The sequence below is a fragment of the Haliotis rufescens genome, unplaced genomic scaffold (assembly GCF_023055435.1).
Source record: "Haliotis rufescens isolate VD_foot unplaced genomic scaffold, xgHalRufe1.0.p SCAF_93, whole genome shotgun sequence".
In the NCBI taxonomy this organism is placed as follows: domain Eukaryota; kingdom Metazoa; phylum Mollusca; class Gastropoda; order Lepetellida; family Haliotidae; genus Haliotis; species Haliotis rufescens.
The window spans coordinates 987,752-1,013,623 of NW_025964387.1; the positions used below are offsets into that span (position 1 = coordinate 987,752).

A 25,872-nucleotide genomic window follows, 5' to 3' on the forward strand; every position below is an offset into this window, starting at 1 on the left:
ATTTATCAGTGACGATAGATCAAGTTATCAGTCACTAGTGACTGATATAAAAAAGTTATATATAGAAGTTATATAAACAAGGTGCCGGAACTACTTTCTCCTGAATCAAAATATTAAAGAGTGTCCCACACACCGAGCCGGACCCATCTGCACGGTCAGTCGACCTGCCTCAGATGCCGACTGTACTCAGTCTCAACCGCAGGTGCATAACTTCTCTTCAACTGACCACAGGAACTTTTTGACGAATCTGATGTCTGGAAATAACATCTATGGCAATGTTAATATCACTCTTGCGCCGGACATTCTTCGCCAGACATTAGGCACAACTGGCGACAGCGAGACGTACCGCCGAGGCGAGAAGCGCCCACTTGAATTTTCCGAGAATTGAACTTTCCTAATTTAATTCATGACAGCAAGCAACAATGTTTCAGTTAAAATGTTCGGGGTTCTATAAATGTGTTTATGTCAACTTTCTTACTTATCTGTGAGAAAATTTGATCAAATTTGGCAGATTTGGTAAGCCTGGAGAGCGTTCAGCTGATCGTTCGACGTGGTCACAGTACTAACTGTTTATGTATTCCTACGCCAATAAAATAATCGCTGTTTGAAAATGATTTCTGTTTTCATTTTAAACAGGAATGTTTAATTATGACAAACAAATATGTCCACGGTACTTAATACTCGATATGAAATGATATATTTCGCATAACATATATTAACAGGGCTAGTTTTATTCACGAACTATATTCTTTTCGCAAACCCCCTTTATATGGCGGTGGTAAAGGGGCGACAGGGAGAACTTAGTAATTTATCAGGCACTGTTTTAAAAAAAAATATATAAATTGCAAGTAATATAAATAAAACATGTATATAATAAATAGAAAATTCAATATGTTTTCTCAAATACCACTTTTGTCTCATCTCGTGAAGTGGGGAGAGTCTAATATTTTCACTCGTGACTGCGTTCCCACTACACTCGATGAGATAAAAGTGGTATTTGAGAAAACACATTAAATATCCTCTATATATCAGTTCATGCATGATAGTGGAACTTAAGATTGAAACAAGAGATAATATTTGGATGAAATGGTCTCGGCTGTGGACGTACTTGTTAACTGCAGAAAGTAAGCTTAAACCTTGTTAAGCGAACCCCAATGCACCGATGTCTGCCCTGCAACAACCGTTGCCAAGCAACCCATGTTGCTTACCAATGTAGTGATAGCTGCCTTGCAACTACCGTTGCCAAGCAACCCTTTGGCTATGCAGCTAGCGCCGCCAGGCAAGTACCATTGCCAAATAAAGAGCGAGGGCAACTATTGTTGCCAAGCTGACCATCCAAGGTAAAGCGGACACTATGCCATCTGCTGCAAAGCAGAATGGATAGCAACCCTATCCTATATAATTTATAATTTGGGATGTATCCCAAGATGCCAAATGTAACTTGTAATGCAGTCCACCAGCAACCAGCCACAAGAACCAAGGTGCTTCCCCACAACCACGACCATTCAGGCTCTATACAGAAAATGTTTCCTACAAGCATACTGCAGACAGGAATCTGCGATTGTTTTGTACAAATATGTCAAGTCTGGCTGGTGGCAAGTGAACCCCGTCACGCAGGTACAATTGCTGGTCTTGTTGGTTGAAGGCAGTGTGGGGAACCCAAGCTTGTGGGCCCTGTTCCCCCCATATGTCCTTCCAGGTGCGGGGCACAGCTGGCTACATGCCACAACTTCTGTGACAGCATGTCTGACGGAATGACAGCACCAGGGAGGAGAAGGTGTATCCATAAGAGTGCCAGCTTGATCTCATGATAAAGCTGGCACGTGGTTACCCTGACCAGGTCATTACAACCAAGGTGAATCACGACCGCCTTTGGTGGGTCCGCATGGACTTGACCTGGGCATCTATCAGCTTGGTCAGCTCCTCCCACCTCCTGCCGCCCCTTGCCAACCAGAGACATCTCCCCTGAATACCGAAGTCACTGTCCTGTAGGTGCTGTCTCGCCCGGGTCAGGAAGCTGGACCTAACCAACCATACTGAAAACATGAATCAATAGGAAGAAAAATGTTCTTGCATGGTTGGGCGATTTAAATGTTTGCAGGTATGTGTATATAGCTTTTATATCATTCTGACCCCATCCTACTAAAGTACTGTATCAAATCTGAACAGATGTTGCAATGTGCCAGGCCTGGAATTGATACCTGGTCAGGGGAGACTTATCAAAGTATGCAAAAGCTAAAGTCTGACTCTGTGATCGTACTGTTAGGTATGCTTTAATTGCAGCCACTAGACACAGATTGTGGCCAGGTATAGCGGAAAGTGTATTGGACTGCTATGTCTAATAAGGCACACCCTGGTTGAGAATGTTTGCTTTGCACGAGATCACTCACCCGAAAGAATGCACTGAAACCTATGATTGTGGGTTCGAATCCCGGTTCGCCTCAATTACGTTTCTAGGTTTGTCAGCACCTTACCCGTGCTCGTGGGTTTCACCAAAGTGGTAAACGTCCGAGACCCGCATCACCTTGGGCTTTCCTCCCACGTGAAGTTGACATGCCGCTACATAACTGGAATACTGTTAAAAGCGGCGTTAAACCCAACGCACTCACTCACTCACTCAGGTTCTGTTGCATTTGTTTGAGTCCAAAACAAGTCATTTCAACTTTATTTGCAGAAATTATTAAACTTTATTCAAGGAAAAGAGATACAAATCATGTGTATGTATGGAAATATTTATTGGAACAGTTATTTAGGATGAAATGCGAAGTTTTATTGTCAAATGTTGGGCTGGGTATTGGACACCGGTTGACATCGCCAGTGGAAAATTTTTTGAAATCTTTGACTCTGTGTATAAGACGACCCCCCTTCTAAACCCCCTCATTTTAGGTACGAAAAACTCGCCTTATACACAGCGATATACGGTACTATCTCACGGTCTTTCTGAGCCTCTGACGGTGTATAAAACTGACTTATTGTTGGCCTTTGTATTGGGTCAAGTTTCTTTCCATAAACAAGGAAGTAATTGTGCATGGCAGATTCAACATCCTTAAACGTTTGAATTGAAGGCCCTTGTTTACGCAGTTCATCATTAATAAAATCTAACCTTAACATCCTCTGTCTGGCCCATTGTGACAGGGCTGCTTTGAGTTGTTCTCATGCTTTATTATGTCTTTTCTGCTCTTCTCCTCTCATACTAGAAAATAAAAAATTACTCCCCGAAAAAGCTAGAGCATTATCTCTTTCAACACCAGTCAACTAGAAGTGTTTACTGCTGGGACACCAAGTTCCCAGGGACTCTTTCAAAGAAAATATCTGCTTGTAAAATATATTTGCTACTACATGTTATACTCCATTTGAAAGGTCTGATCCTATGGTTTATAAATATGAATGTTATGTTTTTCACATTATTTAAGTATATACGTTGTTGACATCCAGATTAAGGACCAAGGAAGCAAAAACTTGATTTTCGGCAAATATAAGATTTAATACAATCCACTTACCTACGAGTATTTCTGTTTTATTTTCATTGTTTACGTAATTGGAAAATCATTTTAAAAAGAATTATAAATAGCATCTGACATCACCCATTTCCCCATAACAGCGTCTGTCTGCTCAGTAATATGAAGAAATACCCCCGTTTTCGAGACTTTGTATAAATAGCACGTTCGTCGAAGAATGGCATATGACACATCACTGGAAAAGCTTATTCCTTCATCTACACACTCGTAACATCGCCTGTTTTTTTTCCCGTAGTTATGACAAGGGATTTCATTGGATTAAAATTGGTTTCTAATGACACTTTCTTGCTGAAATCTGCTGCAAGGTTCGTGATTGGTCAAATTTGAGCACGTCACCTAAGGCAGCCAATCAAATTGTGATACCAAGTTTGTTTTTGATAATTTTCAGAAGTTGACCAAAGATTTTTATGTTAAATCGTGTCATTATGAACGTTTTAAGCAGGAAATCACGATATATATTAAAAATATGAAACTTCGTGAATGTATCATGCTAGGTTACGAGCTGTGATAAAGATATTTCATGCATATATTTTTGCATTAAACATCGTGTCCGAGCCGAGAATTCAAGGCCCCAAAACACGATCACAGGAAAAGATGAAAATAATAACTTAGATGTAAGTTTGATTACTTTTTGATATATTTTTGTTGATTTTATATATTACTTTGTATAATATATTTAAAGATTTGTTTAAAACGTCTTTATTTTGCTCTTTGACATGTTCCATGTGAACCCGTTGTCGAAAATTGTGTCCGAGAATTTTATTTTCAATAACATCGCAGAAAATAGTGAATAGTTTTGTAATTTATCAATAAAAAATAATTAATTGAAATGGAATACATATTTCAGACATTGTGAAATGTGATAGATTTCATAAATGAATGATATTACGGGTAGGTCCATAAAAATATATACTATTTTGATGTGACTACGGCTTGGCTGGTATACCGGCCTACGGTGTTGAAAGAGTTAACAATAACTCCACCGACCATCATCGCAATTGATGCCATATTCAAATGTTCAATAATATAAAATATTCAAATGTTTAATTACTTCATTATCTTCTGGGATAAGCCCTTGTTTGATGAGCATATCTTTTGTTGCCATTGCTAATCCTATATCGAGAATCAATCATGCCGATATCATAACCATTAAAATCTAGCTTGGGTGGTGTGGCTTTAGTAATCATTTTAGCCATACGGGCATAGCCAATGGCCAAGCCGCTTACCACCGCTGAATGATACGTTCTGTTTACCAACATTTTACCGTCTGTAACTGGAGTAGTCATGCTTTTATAACTTTACATGAGGACTTAACTCTAATTCCTCATCTTGTGTAATCCGGGATGGTGTTTTCTCTTCTCCGGGCTTATAAAACAACCATACCACCGCTATAATGCCTATAGCATAAGGGGCCCAAGTTTTAATCGGACTATGTTCAGTATTGTGGACCTTTGCCTTCCTTGCTGGCGCACCCTTCCTACCAGCTGCGACTTTTAGAGGATTCTTAGTCACTCTGGCTTGTGATGCAATCGCTTGTTGTGATTGTGCAATCGGTGTTTGTGGTATTTCCTCGTTCACTTGTGCAATTGGTCTGTCTCCATTATTAGTAAGTGGGCATGTATGTTTAAATTGACAATACCTAGCTGTTATTAAAGCTGTGGTAAGTGGCGCTAAGAACATTCCGTATCTATGATAAAATTCACAGCTTACTGCCCTTATAGCGTGTTCGATGAATGTGTCTTTCTCGAGAGATTCGCATAAATACATGCGATGTTCTGCCAGGATAGGGAGAAACGTACTAGCTACGACTGTGTATAGTTGTAACATATCCAAACCTGTTGTTTTAGTCATGGTAGCTCCCAGTCTAGACTCGTAACGCACGTAGAGTTTTTTAATTTCTTCATTGGTCATGTTATCAATTTTTTCAGTGGTATAATTATCCCCCAAATATTTGGAACATTTTCCACCGGCTACCAAAGCCGCGAGTCATTCTCTATGTTAATTGTCCCCCGCCGCGCGAAAGCGCGAAGCGGGGGATATAGTATTCGCGACCCTCCGTACATCCCACCTGTTTGTTGCCGCAATATCTCAAGAACTAAACACTGGATTGTCTTCATATTTGGAGCTATGGTGTATATACAGACTCCGCAGACACCAGTCGGTTTTGGTGACCTTGACCCCATTTTCAAGGTCACAGCAGGCAAATCTGCTTTTGGAGTTGGAAAACGGTGTTGCCGCGATATCTCAAGAACTAATCGCAGGATTGTCTTCATATTTGGAACTATGGTGTATATACAGACATCGCAGACACCAATAGGTTTTTGGTGACCTTGACCTCATTTTCAAGGTCACAGCAGGCAAATCTGCTTTTGGAGTTGGAAAACGGTGTTGCCGCGATATCTCAAGACCTAAACACTGGATTGTTTTCATATTTGGAACTATGGTGTATATACAGACTCCGCAGACACCAGTTGGTTTTGGTGACCTTGACCCCATTTTCAAGGTCACAGCAGGCAAATCTGCTTTTGGAGTTGGAAAACGGTGTTGCCGCGATATCTCAAGAACTAAACACTGGATTGTCTTCATATTTGGAACTATGGTGTATATACAGACACCGCAGACATCAGTCAGTTTTGGTGACCTTGACCCCATTTTCAAGGTCACAGCAGGCAAATCTGCTTTTGGAGTTGGAAAACGGTGTTGCCGCGATATCTCAAGAACTAATCGCAGGATTGTCTTCATATTTGGAACTATGGTGTATATACAGACACCGCAGACATCAGTCAGTTCGGGTGACCTTGACCCCATTTTCAAGGTCACAACAGGCAAATCTGCTTTTGGAGTTGGAAAACGGTGTTGCCACGATATCTCAAGAACTAATCGCTGGATTGTCTTCATATTTGGTACTATGGTGTATATACAAGTGGGGGACATTTCGTCACTTTGTGACAAATACTTGTCTGTATGTTGATCTCTCTGTTGACCTACTTGTTGATCTACATGTTGATCTGACTCATCTTTGAGCAGTTGTCTGATAAGTTCATCGCATTCCATAATGTAATACCTAAGGAGATATTTCAGTCTAACATAATAAACTAACCCGAAAAAATAAACTGTTGCGAAAGAAGGAGGATTTCGAACCACATTATTACCTAATAACCGCTAATGTTAAATTTATTGTATTTTCGCTAAATTTTGCTACATTTGCTATAATTTTTTTATGATTTTGCTATATATTGCTCAGCAGTTGCTAAATTTTTGCGCAGTAGTTGCTAAATTTTTGCAAAGCAAATGCATAAGCAGCTGGTTGATGGTTTTTTAGAATGTGTTTACAGTGCTTCGTTTCCGCTAATAGTTTTCTGACTTTATCTCGTTTGAGCTTGGTAGAAATAACATAGTTTTTTCGTAGACATTCCTCCAATGAATTGCAGTCTTTGCAATGAAACGGCTACCCATTTGGTCTGCTCTCTGAGATCTTTCAGAACAGAGTTGTATTTTTGAGTAGGTACCCAAACGCTATGCTTCATGTGCCGACCAGAGAATGCTAAATATGAAAGCATATCTTTCTTTTTGGTAAGTTCTTACTGCAGTCCTCTATTATGAAAAGGGTTGATTCTCCTTTGTATTTTTCGTGACATTCTTGTAAACAGTCTCGTAAACGATCGCCCGGATCAACTTTGTACACCCCGTGATCAGTCATCGTCTGCGGTTCTCATGTCGAGCCATAGCGCATACTTACTGGTAAGGAATTCAGCCATCGATACATCCCCGAGAGACAGATCTTTCACGACCGCGTTAACTTCTGGGCTTCGTTTTATAGAAGGGAGTTTTTTTTATCTCATCCCACTGTTGATATGCTCGCATGCCTTGACTATATAGTTGATTAGGCACACCCTCGATAGTCAATTCTACTTTTGTGATCTTGGGGTTGTAGAAATTCTCGGTATCTCTTGCAAATGCTTCAGAGGGGTCCTCGAACAACATTAAAATACCCTTCAACGATCTAGCAGGGACGTTTATATTGATATTCTACGTCGTATCTCTTTTGTCCCTGGTGATCTTTAGGTGTTGAAGCACGCGATCGTACAAAATGGCTAAACTTCCGGTATACTGGTTACGAATTTGTCTGGCTAATTCAGGATCTGTTATCATATCATACTCCAATGAGATATTGTCAATAGAATAGCTACCTTCGGTAGCTTTGATTACTCTACCGTAGTCATTAAAAGTGAGTTCGTATTCTAACCTATCGCCTAGGGATGCTTGATAAAAGGGCATGTGACTATCTAGTAATTCAAAGTCGAGCGGAATATAGAATCTTTTACCTAATGCATCCCAACAGCCTTATCTTCTACAATGGTATTATCGCCAGTAGAAGCACCCACACGCAGTGTTAATGTGTTCTGATTGCAATTACCTTGGTACTGTAAGTTTTCCCGTTCTTTAGCCGTTCTCCAGAGATCCATGTAACAGAAGTATACATCGCTGTCATCAATTCTAAAAATTTCATTACCGCTAATTTTAATCGCTATTTTCTTAACAATCGCATGACCTATGTTCTGAACGAGCTCTCTGCTAGTGTCGGTAGAAGTCAAATTAATTATAAATGATAGTCGGGCAGTTCCTGGAACTAACACGTCGTGAGCTCCGAGATTAGGAAAGTGAACCAGAAGTGTTTGATTCTGAACAATGGTACTCGGATTATTAGTTATAGTAACAGGCTGGTGAATTGCTTTGACCCCTAATGGATCCCGAAGTCTACGTTGTGGAGTTAACTTGCGTCCATATTGTGACATTGTTTATATTGAAATTATGTAACCTTATGTTTAATATAAATGGATGATTTTAATCTAGATAACTTTGATAATGCGAGTACAATCGAAGAGGGTACTGATAAAACCAGCTTTATAAATCTTAACAATGAATTTTTGAAACCAGCCGTAAATGATTATTACGATGCCTTAAAAGAAACTCCTATTGGTCGTGATTATTCAAAGTTTACGATAGATAGTAAAGGAATATTGCGACTGCATGGCTCTCCAGGTATTGATCTTATGAACTCTCGTACTCGTAAGCCTAGGGCCTTAGCTATGATAGCCAGTAAACATGGGATGAACATTGTTCATAATGAATTAGGCTTTGTAGACTACTCATGAGAAAAACTTTCTGCGAAGACTACTAAGGTTCTTAAGACTGTGCGTGCTGAACTCGGTGCCATAGATCAAGGTAATTTGGAAGAACACGCGAAGCTGGCCTCGGACGGACTCCATGACCACCATTGATGATCCTTACAGGTATCACCATCCTCGAGGCTCAGTATTGGGGAATTACGAGGCCTTGACAACGCAATGCAAACAATGCGGGGAGAACTCATCAATAATATAGCCAAGCTATCTGAACTCGATAAGCATATATCTTATGAGAAAACAAAACTTGAACAGGTGGGTGATGAATTCAGTAGATGCCGAGTTGTTGAAAGATAACTTAAGAGACGAAAAATCATCCTGCCTGGAAGCTTCTTCGAGTAATAGAAAGGCACTTTGTTCACAAATCAGTCAAATTTGAGAAACTATCGATCAAGTCCTCAACGATGATACTACACTGGCCGATCAAATTAAAACATTGTTCAGAGAACAGGAGATAACCGTTGCCAGTATTTTAACTGAATTGGGATTTATTATATTGACTTTGACTCTCGCGTTAACCGGTGGCAGCGGACCACCCAAACCCACACTACACCTTAAGTACTCAGGGAAATGAAAAAAACCCTGTTTTGCTGGATTTAATAATCGGCACAAAGCATTATGTAGATGTAAGTATGAAATAACAAAACAACTGGAAAAGTACTAGTCTGGATTTGCTAGTTTTATCTCAGTCCTCAATACAAAATGTACTTTACAGGAGGTAATTTGTAGGCGCTTTCAACATTCAAAAATTTAACTAAGTCCAAACTGACATGGCAGAAACAGGCTATAGGCATTATGCAAATTAGCATGGAAAAACATGATCAAAACAACAATAAAAATAACAGCTATGTTTATGTACATAATAATAATGACATGTAAGTTGTTGTTTGAGAAGGGCTAATGTTACTTTTACGTTTTGATATTTTGATGATGATTCACTATCCCACAATGCCACTGACAAATCACTAACCACTGACAAATCACATGCATGTGGGTTTCAAGCACTTGTTTTCACCTGTCGTCAAGGTGTCATAGGTCATGGACATTCACCTTGATCACACAAGACCCAATTAGTACTAATTGAGTTGTTTGAATATTTATATATTTTGTGTATTAACTGCATTTATTTAAAATCTGAGATTGAAAAAACAGGGTTTTTTCATTTCCGTGAGTACTTTAGTGATAAAAATGGTGTAAAAGAGTGGATAAAACAGCATTTAAAGGCCATTAGGAGAAGCACGAGGAAAGCTTGCTGGGAAAGCTGCATCTGCACTTCCCGGCATAATAGGGAGTATAGTTTCTTGGCTCTTGAATTTATTAGCTAAGACGGCCACTTGGCTTAGTCAAAACTTGTGGGCACTGATCGTAGCAAATGCCGGGCTGTTGTACTTATCCGTTAAAGACTGTTTATCCAAATCCACCTCCACCTACTATAAGCGCTGTTTTTCATCCACATGTTGTTGATTTCTAGCGGCAATATGTGGCAGCACTTGTGATTGTGCGTCACTAGAAGCATCAGTAGATGTCTGTGGCTTGACTATTACCGTTTCACCTGTGTTTGTTTGCGTTATTAATTCGGTGTTAATGTCTAAATTTATACCTGGTTTTTGTTTATTGGTAGCAATAACAATTTTATTATTATAGCCTATCAATTGACGGATCTTAAGTTCCATATTACTTAGAGACATGTATGGTCCCGGCGCATAAACGTAGTCTACTTTGGATTGAGCGTACTGTAATACATTTTGATAACACTTTATACAAGATGGTATGTAAACTCGTGAATTAATAGCATCCTCCACATTTGCAACAAACTGTTTTTGTGTATCGAGCGCCATCCCAGAACCTATTATTCCTGTTCATGTTTGCGATTGTGCACCAAGAATTGCCCATAAATAAGTTCTTATTGATTTATTAACGCTTACAACTCCTGCGTTAGTTATTCATTCCAAGCATTTGTGGTATCGTTTAGTTGCACCAATTTTGTAACAATATAAGCTTAACCTGACCCTTAAAACTCATAAGATCTCCTCTCCAATCGTTACTCAAAAGTTCCCAGCCATGATTAAGATTATGCATTCTTACAAAAAGATTGTTTTTCTGTAACACCTTAAATGGATTGAATTGTTGATGAGTTTTTTTAAACTAAATCATCACTTTCTTCTTTAACAGTTTTTTGTCCACTGTACGGAACACCTAGACCATGGTTAACTCCCTTAATATGCCAATCTTTACTCATAGAAATACCAAATTCCTGACAAATACGCTCATACACGAACCTATTGTATGTATTATTTGAGGAATTCCATGCTCGATCCTGCGGTAATGGGGCACTAATTTGTTTAAGTATACGTCTAATCTGATAGTACATGTGACATGATAAAACAGACTTATTTAGTTCAAATCCGGGGGCATAAAGAGGTACACCACATCCTGTTGTGGCACACCATATGGCAAAGTTTAACTGATTCTGCCAAAATTGCATTGGATTGTGGAACCGATCATGCACCATTTTATCGCTAGTTGCCATGACCCCGTATTTTTCAAAGATTTCAGGGAATTTAACAAAAACATTAGCAGCAGAGGCACTTACTAAAATCGACTGATTTGTAATGTAAGTTGATTTCATATTTAAGTTATGATATAGTATCATTGTATATTTAATATTTATTACTTGCCCGTGAAGAGATCACCCGTTTAATAAACATACAGCTTTATTACACATTGTGTAATACCAAAACGCGTGCTTATGTACTCTCGGAACAAGTTTCACGAACAAATATTGAAAGCTCTCAACATCCCTTGGCGTATTCAACGACATTGTGTGTGGAGATGATAGATCACTGGGAGGAGCTTATGCACACTCGATGACCCCAGCAACCTTGTTGCTAGGCTGACGTCACATGGCATTGTTTCTCCGACGGATCTTGCAACAAAATTCAACAAATTACGTCATCGGGTATTGTGACGTGATTGTAAACTATGAGGTGCAAGGACCCGTTCCACAAGGCGATCGTACTCTAGCGCAACGACAGTCGTTAGTCTTAGTTAAATTATGTGAGTTGTGATAGCCTTAGCACTACGATCATTTTGTAGGACGAACGCCTGAATTCTAAAGGTGGACCATGATATTAAATTCATACGTTTCAACTTTTGACGTGTTTGAAGTATTATTCTGTTAAACTCAATTGGATTATGCCTTGGATCGTGTAGGTGTCAGCCTATTTACACTCAACAGTATAATTCTAAAAACATTATAAATTACAAGTAATAAATAAAATACTTAACTCGCTCTCGTGTAAAACCAATTTTATGAAACTCGTGAATAGTTGTGGTATCTGAATCGCTTTCGCTCGTCAGATACCAGAACTATTCACTCGTTTCATAAAATTGGTATTACACGGGAGCTCGTTTAGTATTCTATATGTATGTTACACTTCCAGGAATAACAAATGGCCAGTTTATTTAACTGCTTCATACTATTGATAACTCAGCTGGTCAACTTGAAGTCGCTCGATGCAATGTAACCTATTACCCGCTGTGGACCAGTGCTGAGAGGAATAATAATATGATATTACTTGGTGAATTTGACAGTACTATCATTCCCATCACTATATCTGATGGGTATTACAGCGTATGCTCACTCAACGATGAAATTTTAAGCCTAATAGAGCTAGTCTCACACAAAATGTGTCGAATAGGATGCTGATTTTATGCGCTGGAGAAAAGGGTGTAATTCTTTTCAAGAACTTAGCAGATACACATGGATTTAGAATAGGAAAAGTATTACCTGACGAAACAATGCATGGAGTTAAATTACCCGATATTGTTCCCCATAAAGAGCTGTGCATCCATCTTGATCAGATCAGTACAACAGATATTATTCAACTCGAAAGTCGTTCAACTCTGCCGAGAGCTATTCCAGTCAAAGATGAAAAATGCAATAGCGGTAGAACGGAATCATTACAATATAAAAAGTTAAAGCGGGGTATTATTTCAGACTCAAAATTTCTGTATTAGATATAAAACACCAACCTGTACATGTAGGATACTTGAGTGTAACACTCCATATTATAAATCATGGTTGATTCATTAGGCCCAGGATCGCATAACCTTAGATTGCGCTTTCTGATCTTGGTGACACAGAAGTATTTGGTAAACCAAACTGATACTGATGGCAAGTTATACGCTTTACACTTAAAAGATAATGTATACAAGCGGAAAGAAGTTACATTCACAGCTAATCTAGGAGATTTAAGTAGACACTATAAAAACACTTCATACAGTCTTACTCGCAATGATGATAATAAATGGACTATGGTCAAAGCAAAAATCGAGTGGCTACTGAATATCGTCATTGCCCCACCATATGTGATGATGGGTAAGGCAAATCAATTAACTAAGATAATAAATAGTGGGATCGTACTCGGGGCTTATATCCCCTCAAAACAAAAATGTGTGTTAGTCTCTCCCCTGCCACATGACCCAGGTCATATGTTATTGAGTCGTCCTGCATTAAAAAATGTGAGCTTAAATTTGGTTTCCTGAATTTAATGATATAAAAGATAACTTGAATGCTATACCTGATCTTTCTACAATTATAATTGAAGTCTTGTTTGGAGATGCACCGGAAGATGCCTTCGAGATATTACCAGGTCTATCAATTAAATGGCTTAAGAAACACGAGTGTCAACATTGCAGTATTATTTATGCGGGAGTATCACCCATTCCAACCCTTGAGGGGGTCCAAGTTAATAAAAGTGACAGCATTTCGCTTACTAAGATATTTATGCCGTATAATATACATTTAATAAGGTTGATGTATACTCTCAAAACATTGAAGCAAGACCAATTAAAGACTATTATATGATATAATAATATGATATAATAATATACACTATTGGTTTATGTCTGGTGCTCAATGAAGTATCTGAAAAGATGGATACTGTTGATGGATTTTGATTACATCAAATAACAGACATAAAACATTGAATAGAGAAGGAGAGGGAGTTGAGACTTGGATTGTATAAAAAGTATTGCAGAGCCGTGAATGCTCTCAGTGGAGTTGACACTGCATTTGTAACAGCTGGCATGGGACTCGGCGTAGCCGGTGTTGGTTTATTATCAACTATAGTCACCGCGCCTATCGTACTTGGTATGGAAGTGGAGGCCAGTGTCTCAGGACTGGCGGGTATAGCGATAAGATTTATTTCTCGTAAGTTGCAAAAGAAATCATTAAAACATGATAATATTCGGATACTCGCCGAAGCAAAGTTGAACAGCATTGAGGATCATATTTCAACAGCACTGGCTGATTGTAAGATATCCGAGGAGGAGTTTCGTTTAGTGTTGTCAGAGCTCACCAAATACATCATAATGAAGCAGGAGATTCGATCCAATTATCGGAAGACCAGTGGTATTAGCGAAGACGAGAAAAAAAGTTCATAGAACAGGGGAGACAACAAGTGCATCAATTATTCCATGCCAAAACCAAAGAACTGGTTGGAGATTAAAAATAGATTGTTTGATCACATTTAAACGAATGCTTACATAAGTATATAATAATGTCAACAAAAATTATCAAATGGCGAGAATTACCACAGGGTATATATTATATCAATTATGTCAAACCAACCAAATACGGACATAAATTGTTTCTTCCCAATTTCGAAAAAGCGTATATAGTCTGGTCTCCCAGTAAAATGAACAAAGCACTGAGTAAAAATGTTGAATATCACTTTGTTCAAAACAATAGTATGCGCATGAGTAAAAATAATAGAGAATATTTTCATTACTATATAGTTTAATCTCATGACGATCGTTGAATTATGAATAGCATTATCATTTTGACATAAAAAATCCCCCTGTAGTAGCAGTATAGGTATATAAATCTGGCTCCAGTGGGGTTGCGGCAGTATCCCCATCGTCTATACTACTCCATTATTCACAGCAACCATGGTCTGATTATTGCTATCGATGCCTCAAAATGAACTTTAGTTGACAGGGAATGGATACATATATCATAAATGATATACTTTGACTTGTTAAAAGTCATATTTGTCATAGTTTGACTCATGTGTCAAAGTTTTCACGAGCTTGTGAGCCTCGACTTATGCATTCAAATAAAATATTTCATCAAAGCTTGGCCAAGCAAAGCCGCTAAAGTCGCCACAAGACCTACCTCGCATTACAAATTCCAATCAATGTAGTCAACTGTCCATCATTCAATTTCCAAGAAGCATGTGCCATATATAGAAGTGTTAGTATGATTTATCAATACAACAAGCCTGGTTCTCATTGTTGTTGACCTGCCTGACATCAAAGTGTATTAATCCCATTGGTTGACTGGTGCAAATTAAGATTCTGTGACACTAGAAAGATATTAGCCAATGAAATATCGTAACATGATTACATTCTCATGAAACTTGACCCAGTTCATTTTGTATGCTTAACTTGTCCACGGGCATGCTAGAAACTTGTCCGACATCTAGGCCTTACTTGGCACGGGCATCGGGCAGTGGTATTTTTCAACCCCCGTAATATGTCACTAACCATGATATGAGTTAAGCAGTACATTAAAATTATTATTCAATATGTGTATTGTTTGATTGAATGAGATTTGCATGCTGAACTTTCAGTCTTATAAATCATATTTGAATAAAACCAAGGGAATCATAATTTTGTTATCCTTGGAAAGTGAGCATTTTCATAAAATAGGACATTGCGTAACTAATCACATGACTTGTACCATATATTTTGTTGTTTAACAATTGACTACACTTGCATGTGTTTCTGACAGGTGCCGATGGGGTAGGATATGTCGCTAAGACATGGTATCATCAATATTTGATAGTGATGCATAAACATGCTTATGATACACCAAGAATGTACAATGACCTCAGCTTTTGTTAGAGATTTTCTATAATTATGGAAATGTGTTTGCTTTTGTTCAGATCCTTGCACGACATACACCCCTTTTCCTGATTCTGATCGTCGAGGCATTAACTACACACTGAGTAATGGAGAATCCAGCATTGACGACAATGAGTTGACCGAAGGATGGTACGGGGACAAGAGGTACACTCTGGTCGAAGAATCCCCTGGGTTCTACAAATGTGGAGGATGGTACCCAATATATGTACAAGGTACTAACAGTTGAACAATTGACTACGCATATTAAATAGTGATCAATATATTGCCTGTTGGCTACAAAATACAGATGATTTTTTAAGTGATACATTTTTAAAGTTTTCCAGTTCATTAAATTCATTCAACTGATAGAGTATACACCACATTCTCACGCTATTCATTTATTTATTCTTCATTCCTATGTGGAAACAAAGTTTCCAGCTTCCAAAAAACAGTTCATTCGAACACATCCCAGTATCACTGGGGTTACCGTCCACCCCTGGTACATGCTCCCATGCACAGCGTCCTTACAAAACCTGATCACATCTCTATCTCGACCACATCATTCTCTTTCGAATCCCCTCAGTATTAAGTTGTTTCCTCTCTTGCTGCTCCACAGGACGCTTGCTGTTCTCCTGACCACTTGTCAAAAGATCATCCACCGATCCATAAGATGTTTGGGATGTCCTTTTTACCACTCCCCTGGACATCCCTACGTCTACGATCTTAGTCGATCCTTAGACTGATCCTTAGCTTGATCCGCCAGCTCCTGGAATGTTCATGCCCTTTCCTTGCTGACATCCTCTACTGTTTCTTCGCTTACTGCTCCATGGAGGCTCGCTTGAAGGATAGCTATTGAGAATCAAAGACACAATCCCAAGATCGGCGCTTACCCACTCCAAGGATCGTTATTCACATTCAGCAGGCCTGGATCGCTCACACGATTCGGCACTGTGGCTCTCATTCTCACTATCGTCTTTCAGAATTGGATGATGACTGTCTTTTACAGTTATACAGACTCTTCCTACTATGGGGCTCACTCTTGCTCGCATATCTAAGAGCACTGACAACCAGATAACAGTGAATTGGACTACACGAGTTTTGGTTCTTCTGCAGGGTCAATTTGTGGATGGGACGGTTTTCCCTATCGTGTGGACTCGTATCCCTCCTGGCATGGCTACCTGTTCCCACCTGCTTACCACCTGCTTGGCGTGTACCTAATGGTTTTGGTCGTTGTGTGGCTCGTGATGCTCTTGTCACCCGACCTTGTCATGAGGATCGTCCTCACTTTTCACTCAGAATCTGTATTATCGCGCTCATCACTTCTGAAGTCGTCTCCCCCCCCCCCCCCCCGCCCGTCCTGTTGTGTCTGCTTCAGTTCCTGTTAGATCGGTGCCGCCTCCTACTCAACCCCTCCCTACTTTGCAGGATCACCAGCATTAACCTCCTCCTTTCTTTATCAAAGGTTGCATACTGATGCCTTTGTTCGTGGTGGCTGTTTCACTTATTCAGATGATTACGACCATCCTGGATCTGCTTTCCTACCATGCTGGCTTGGTCATCGCCCTCCGCTGCATATGGTTACTTAAGCAAAGCTCTTGGGATTATCAGTTCAAGGCTCAATTATATCTGCTTCCCTGGTCTGCTCCACTTTTTTAGCTGATTGCATATTGGAGAAGTTGATCTCATTCGCCTTTAAAGACGACAGCTTGAGGACGGTCCAGAAGGATCAACAGTACCCCTGTGATCTCCTTAGCTCCTTTCATGGTTGGGGTGGAGGCACCACGGTCATTGTGGTTGGATTCCTCTTTGGTAACACAGGGTCTCCTTTACTGCTCCCAAGTGCTCTACTAAGTTTTCTTCCCTCTACTACGTGTGGACTGGGAACTTCCGCCCCCAGCCATCCCCATCGCAGATGCTCCAGTTGGAGGAAGACTGGGGTTGTTCACCAGAAACTGGCCTATCCTTGTCGACCCAATGAGACAATAGGTGCGTTGCTCATAAAAAATGCCATAGAATGTCTCGATCTGGGTTTTACTCGTCTGTTTTCCTCATACCAAAGGAGAACAGTCTAAAGCTTCGGCTCATATTCAATATGTAAAAATTCAATTCACTCTACCTGGAAGACCTGTCTCATTTCTGTATGACTTTAATCACACTCCTTCCAACACTTGTTGGTACAATCGATTTCCTGGTCAGCCCAGATTTATATGACGCGTTTCTATTTACCTGAACATTCCTATGCCTTGGGAGCACCGGTTCGTTTTCCAAGGCTGCACCTACCAATGGAAGGTACTCCCATTTGGAATTTCTTCAGTCCCGTGGCATTTACCTGCCTCACCAGATCCATCACAAAACCTCTTCATCTTCGTGGAATTGTGTTCATACAGACTGTATTCAGCTGAGCTATTCTTAGCTACCTCAGCTGGCTTGTCACCATCGGCAAGTCCAAAATGGCACCCACCTAACGACTCCAGTTCATTGGCGACCTGTTTGACACTCGTCAGGAGCAACATGTTTATCCCTCAGGGTTGTTGGCTGAAGATTCAAATTATGGTACCGCCAGCACTCACATATCCTCTTCTGTTTCCACAATGGCAACGGATCCTTGGCCTTTTGACGTCAGCGCAAGTCCTAACGTTATGCGGTCAACTTCACCTTCGGACGATTCAGTGCTTCCGTGCGCCCTTCATCCAAAGTGAGGATTGTCGAACACCCTCCAACTCCACTTGCATCCAAACCTTCAGTAGCTGGTCATAGAGTTGAATATCTGCATCAGATTCTCTTTGATGCTGTTCTTTCTGACCCTGCATCTCTTTGTTGATGCATCAGCCATGTGTTGGTTAGCGCACTTTCATGATCTTCAGATTGCAGGGCGTTGGACCCCCACAGAATGTTTTCTTCATCCATCGATCTTCAGGTAGATCAGCCAAGAAAACACGCTTCTAGATGTTGATCCGTTTGCCACCAGATTCAACACTCAGCTATCCCGGTACTTCTCGAACCCTCTGGCTTGTGATCACGATGCCCTGGCTATCTCCTGGGAAAGATCTCCTGGAAAAGGCCACCAATCACCGGGTTCTGATTTTGGTTGTGCCTGTTTGGTAAATGCTATTGTGTGTTTCATCCCTTATCAGTAAGGGTAGTGAAGGAAAGACAATTTCGGACGCTCATAGCTTTTCTACCAAACACCTTTATGACCACAAATGGATGGCCTTTGAGAATTATTGTCTCGCACTCCCGCTTCTGCTTCACCACAATAGATCACTGACTATCTTCATCATCTTCTCTCTACGTGAAAGCTCAAGGGATCTACTCTACTCTGGCCGCGTACCTTTGACGTATCTGTGCACAGGATCATGTACATGGCCCATTTGTTGGACGGTAACCTTGGTGATGCTAGGATGTGTTCGGGTGAATTGTTTTTTAGAACCTGGAAACTTTGATCGAAGAAGAAAGAACAAAGGCAAAGTATGAGATCGGATAAGTATACATGGTATATGAATACACAATTTTCAGAAAAAATTCCAACTTCTGAGATCTTATGTAATAGTGTGCTTGACATCCATTAGTTTCTGATTCCCCAGAGGATCCTGGTTACTGGAACTCATGACAAAAAATGGGGATCTTGTGGTCAGTGACCTATATTGTGTGGATCGTTGTCTGTCACTGACATTGCTCTGTTGCAGGCCACCATGATATACAAATGCAGCTTCAAATTTGAGTTCTGTGTAGGTCCACGATTCGCTGTGCAGAGTTGCGTCCCTTGGGCACGCCAAAAACCTATGATTGTGGGTTTGAATCCCGGTTCGCCCCAATTATGTGTCTAGGTTTATCAGAACCATACCCGTGCTTGTGGGTTTCACCGAAGTGGTAAACGTCTAAAACCTGCATCACTTCGGGCTTTCCTCCCACATTAAGCTGACACGCCGCGATATGACTGTAATACTGTTAAAAGCGGCGTTAAAGCCAACTCACTCACTCACTCACTCACTGTTTAGGTCCAAATAATAATTATCATCCTGGATTGAACATATACTCTGCAAAAAATGAAATGCAAAAGTAGTAAAATCGTAAATATCTGAAAGAGTGTTGCAGACATCCATACAAAATGAATTGGTCATTTCTACATTGCCTGGGATTGATTTATGTGGAAAAAATGAGGTAATGGGGAAATTTTGTGAAATGATAGAAAAATCGCATGAACACAACCCCGTGAGAGCCTGGCGCCGTTAGACACCAACATGACATGCGCTTACTTTGGGCTATAAAACTGTTGGGTTTTCATTTGCATGCCATTACAGTCTTACAGCAAGTGAACAGTTAAAACATGTCACTGCTGATGGAAGCCCAATGCAACACCATCAGCTGACTGCAAACAGGAGAATCATCTTCTGCTGTAGCCATGTTTATCCACGTAGCGACAAGCACCATTACAAGACTCTGGAACATTTTGAGACAGACGGTACAACACCTGACCTTCCAAGATCTGATTGACCACTTATCACTATTAGAGCATAGGATAGATTCATATGGCTAACTCACTTACATGAAAGAACCACCACGGACACCTCTACGACGGTAATACAAGCATGACGTAGGATATCAGCCCAGACAGTGAGGAACCATTAGCACACTGAAGGTATTCATGCTACACGACCAGTTTGAGGTGTCATTTTGATGGACCTACAATAGTTGGCTGCATCAATGGTGTCAAGGTCACAGTGTATGGCCATAACTGCAATGGAGATAAGTTTGATTTGGCGACGAGTCACATTTTATGCTTCACCGTGCGGATGGTAGACGTTATGTTTTCAGGCGTCTCAGGGAATGTTAGGAATTGGACAGATTTGGTGGTGGTAGTGTAATGATGTGAGCAGCCATCTCCTACACTGGTAGGACAGACTTGGTGCAAGTTCTGGGGAATTTATTGACATTATGTTACACAGATGAGATTCTTCGGCCACATGTCCTTCCCATTAGGCAACAGACGAACGTGATTTTCTAACAAGACAATGCCCGACCTCACATGGCAAGCCTGACAACAGCCTTATTCTGGAATAACAACATTCAGGTCCTGCTATGGCCCTCCTGGTCTCCATGTTTAAACCCAATCAAACTTTTATGGGATGCACTGGATCAATGATTGTGAGCACATCAGCATCAACCACAGAACATCCGACAGTTGGCACAAGCACTGCAGGTAGAGTTGGCAAACACTCCCCAGACCACAATTCAGGATCTGACTGAGTCCATGGGACGCGATGCCAGTCAGTTTTGGCCATACAACATTTTGAGAACAGATGACCTTCACCTTGAAAATCTACTGTTTCATGTGTGCCATATTAAACCTGGGTCAATTTTGAATAATCGATTACCATCTGTTGATTATTTTTATGTTATATAATTTATACATCGAAAACCTCATTTGTGTATAATTTTAAATTTGCAGAGTATATTTACAGAGGTTGTTTGTATCCTATTTCAACATGTGTTATGACTACACTTCATGTTCACCTTACAGAACAAACCAACAGTAACTTGACGATGTGTGTCCAGTCTACATCTGATGCATGCGCATATACCATCAGTGTAGAAGCAAGACAATGCAGTGGATTTAAGGTTTACCATTTGCCTCAAGCTCCAGTCCACCGAGCTGTGTATTGTTTAGGTATGTATAATTGGAATAGGAGCAGCCCCAAAGCCCAATTTAATATGTGTTAAAATTAGGGCTGGGACGGGTAATTCGGGTACTCGGGTTGGGTGGGTCCTGAGTAGGACTACCTGGACCCGTGGTTAGTCACGTGATATATTGTTTAATGACAAAAATTATCTAAAACTCTATGGTTACACTACAAGTCACTAATGTTCCCATTGCTTTCTGACAATGCACCCATTCCTTCTGACTATCATATGTTCGAATAATGATAAACTCCATGCAGTAAACTTCAGTGTATGCATAACCAGATCGTTTTACACATGTACAGTCAAGTCTCGTTAATCCGACACTCGTTAATCCGACACTCAGCTTTATCCGACACAAATGATGGGAACCGATTGATTCAGTGCTATTTAGTCCCATTAATCCGACATTCTCGCACTCCGACTCCGACACACCTAATTTGCAACGAATTGCCGAAATCACTCATTAATCAGTCTCGTTAATCCGACACAGTGATCAGCGTACTCCGTGGTCATCCGACCGCGAGTACACAACCCCGTGTTTTGACACGCACTGACAGACTATTTAAAGTAGATGAAACAAGTTGTTAAGACAGTAGCACTTGCATTTACACGAGGAAACGTGTGTCGTTGATCATGTGATAAATTCAGTGAGTAATGTCTCTATTGTTATGTATAAATGGGAAAATTATTATTATTTTTGCATAGTCATTAATTATAAATTAAGGAATGAATGAATAAACAACATAACAATATTAATATTTCGTTTTTAATGATTTTATTGCAAGGTACACACGGTTATTATCTATCGTGAAGACGTCCGATTTTCGATCACAAATCACTTAATTTTGTTAATCCGACATACTCGTTAATCCGACACAATCATGTGCAACCAACAATGTCGGATTAACGAGACTTGACTGTATCTAAATACATTTTCCCAGGGCTACGGTCAAACTTTTCCAAATCAGACAGTTTGTACCTATCTCTAACTGTCATCAACGAGTGCCCGGGTAGGGTCGGGTAATAGGGTGGAGGATACCCGTGTAGTAAATTTGAACTCGTCCCAGCCCTTGTTAAAATTCTTAACCTCCCCGGAAGCAGTTGGAGATGTTGCTAATGGAGTATGGCTGGGTACTTTTGGATAAGTTGGAGAGAGAAAGTGAAGAGTGTGAGATTGTTGTGCTACTAAGTAGTTCAGATGATCTTTTGATCAGTACACCACAGTGTTCGAAATACCTGCCTGCCCGACCGTCCGAGACAGGTTGATTTCAGCTCGGGCTGCCAGATTTTCAAATCCCCCTGCCCGACGGTCGGGTTATATTTCATATGTGAAAATATTCTAAATATTTCCCGATGATAAGCATTAATTCACATGTAAAGATGAATGATAAAATGTAACCAAAAAGAAACCCCGTTAGCTTTTAGACAACCTAAAATTTAGCGATGCGCTTATGCTACAAGCAATCAGTTTTCATATTTTGAGACAAGCTATTTGATTGGATAATCCCCGACACGACGACCAATCAGCCACCCTGTTTCTGTTGCTAGTGATATTGCAAATGGCGGCGCCCATTACCCACGTTGCTCGACAGCATGAGTCTTTTAAAGTTTCTTGGTTTACCTGAAGTCAGTGATGACAAGAAAAATGCAAAGTCACAGGCTGAAAGAGACAAGATCTATGATAGCACGAAGCGAAAAAGAACGATCGTTCCTTCTTGGAAAACTGAATTTTCATTGTTGGCATGGGCGGATACAGGGGGGGTGCGGGGGTGCAAAAAAAAATCTTTATTTCTGTATAAATTACAACGAAAGACAATAAATAGATCTTAATTGTGCAACCCCCCCCTTTTCAAAAAAGCTGTATCCACCCATGGTTGGTGACAGACGATAATCGTGAGCTAGTGTACTGTGGTACTTGCCGTTCTGTGTATGGTCCACTCGCTAGGAAAGTGGTTAGTGACAAGTTTAGAAAATATTCAGGGGCCGTTTGTTACTGGTTGTAGTAAATTGAGGCATGATGCATTAACTACCCATAACAAGTCAGAAGGACATCGCCATGCTGTGCAACATCAAGACTCTCATTCTGCAGAAGTGAGCATTGCAGAAAAAACAAAACAAAAGTTAAATGCTGCAGTGTTTGACAGATTGACAAAGCTGTTCAGGATTGCACATTATTTAGCGAAAATGTCCAGACCAATATCTGATTTTAGAGAACTTTGTCTTGTGTCTAAACAGAATGGTGTTGATCTCGGCAATACTTACCTGAATGATAACTCATGTAAAGAATTTTTGGTGGCCATTGCAGAAGTTGAGAGACAGAAAATTGAGAAGAAAATTATGGAAGCTCATTTTTGCACCATTCTTTCTGATGGCTCGACAGATATATCTGTAACTGAAAATGAGGTAGTGTATATTCACTTTGCTCACCAGACCTAAAAAGTGTTTGCTATTTCTTTTCTTGCATTACTTCATGTTCAATGGATTCGATTTAAAGTTTTAATTAAATTATCCTGAGAAACATATAATTATAGTGGGCAGGCAGGCTTTGGTCAGGGCTGGCAAGTATTTCAGCTAGCCGGTCCTGTGGTCTGGCTGAAATTTTTGGGAGTTTCATACCCTGGTACACCATATATGTATTGTGTCTGTGACAACTTGTGCAACAACTATTATTATTGATTATGTATTCATCAACCTATGTAATGTCTTTCAAGTAATGAAACATGAATGTCTGCTCGAAAATACACCTGATGGTCAGGAGGGCATAGGGAGGTCAGATTCAATATCCACATGTCATGATGTCCACCAATGGTGGGAATATGCTTTACTGAATCTGGCATATGGATATCTCAGAAAGACTGATTATTGTTAAATTTGTTTGGTTTATTTCCTGTTGAATGTATGGACAGTGTTTTGAATGCTAAGTATAACTGTTTGTGTGATTCTCTTCCTTTAATATCAAGTGAGCTTTTCGTCAACTTTATGGATACATCATTTGAGAGTTCTAACTTGTGTTAATGAAAAAGTTATCCACAAAACAATTTCAGTTGACTTATCTTTTAGAAGAAAAGGCGCATCTCTTTTGATCATTCTCAAAAATTGAAATTAACCAAATTCAGAAATTAGCTCTAATAGCTAGGACTGGTCCTATAATATGAAATTAATGCTCTTTAACAGAGTATATGGAGAGTCTATATTGATGTGGACCTGTTGAGAGGTCTGAAAATATAAAGTAACATGACTGGACCAGAGGAATGACAGTCACTCATATTAAGACCAGTTGAGCAGTTTCACTTTGCTAATCGCTTCTTTGCGTGGACTGGCCAAACGGTAGTCACGTCAAAAAAGTATTTAACTTGATGAATCTACCTGTCATATCATTCATTTATTGCATCTGTCGTGTTTTACAATGTCTGAAATACGTATTTTATTTCAATTTATTATTTTTATCCCCCCGGCATATAATGCGGGGGGATACAGCGATCAACCAGTATGTCTGACCATCCGTCCATCCGCCCATCTGTCCGTGATCATTTCCTTTTGCGGGTCAGAACTCGAAAACCATTCAGTGTATTTGATCGAAACTTGGCAAATCTATCAGTCACACACTGAAGTGGTGCCTTTTGATATTTTGAGCTTTTTTTAATTTTTATTTTGTAAATATTTATGGAAAGAAGTTGGACAGACTCCATTTTTGTAGATGGGGTTCATTTCCGGGTAAGAATTCGAAAACCATTCAGTATATTTGATCGAAACTTGAAAGATGTATCAGTCACATGCTGAAGTGTAATTCTTTTGGCTATTTTGTAATTTAAAAAAATTTTGTTTTTAATTCTTGATTTCTCTTGAAACAATTTGGACTCAGTCTCAAAAGGGTGGGGGTAGGTGTCGTTTCTGTAGCACAACTTGAAAACTGTGAGAGAATTTTCATCCAAACTCGGTACATGTATTAACCAAAGGCTGAAGTGGTGCCTTTTGCTATTTATGAATTTTAACAAAAAATATTAATTCCTGTTTCCATGGCAACAAGTTTGACTTTGACTCTGTTCATAGTGGTGTGTTTGTCTGGACCATATATCTAAAACTAATAGGTAGTCTTTCTTGAAACTGTGCACACACAAAGACCAGGTTATCAACTGGTGCCTTTTGTGATTTAGGAATTTTTAGGATTTATATGTATCTGTTTCCATGGCAACAAGTTTGATTTTGACTGACATAGAAATACAAAGTTCTGAATCCCAATTCCATAGTATTGTCTTTATGGCTCAAAAACTACTCTTCTGTATGGACAGATAGATTAGAAATTCTCTCATCAAATTGGACTTTAGGTGATTTGCTCTTTCGAACTTGTTGGGGCCGGGGGATTTGTCATCTTCTGATGACCCTTGTTTATCTATAGATTAAAAGATTATTCACTAGATCTATTTCCCCGCAATGCTTTTAAAAATAAAATTCTCGGACACACACTTTGACAATGGCTGCACATAGAACAAGTCAAAGCGCAATATAAAAACGTGTCGATCAAATCTTTAAATATGTTATACAAAGTAATAAATAAAATCAACAAAAATATATCT

The 25,872-nt window shown here is 39.7% G+C and overlaps 1 protein-coding gene across 1 annotated transcript in view; it reads left to right on the forward strand.

The window, feature by feature from the left end:
• Positions 1 to 25,872, forward strand: part of LOC125377692 — a 55,056-nt gene that overhangs the window by 13,793 nt on the left and 15,391 nt on the right. The window contains exons 3-4 of the mRNA XM_048391631.1: positions 15,658 to 15,849; positions 21,138 to 21,284. Of these exons, the coding sequence (XP_048247588.1) occupies positions 15,658 to 15,849; positions 21,138 to 21,284 (339 nt within the window). The remainder of the gene's footprint in view (positions 1 to 15,657; positions 15,850 to 21,137; positions 21,285 to 25,872) is intronic.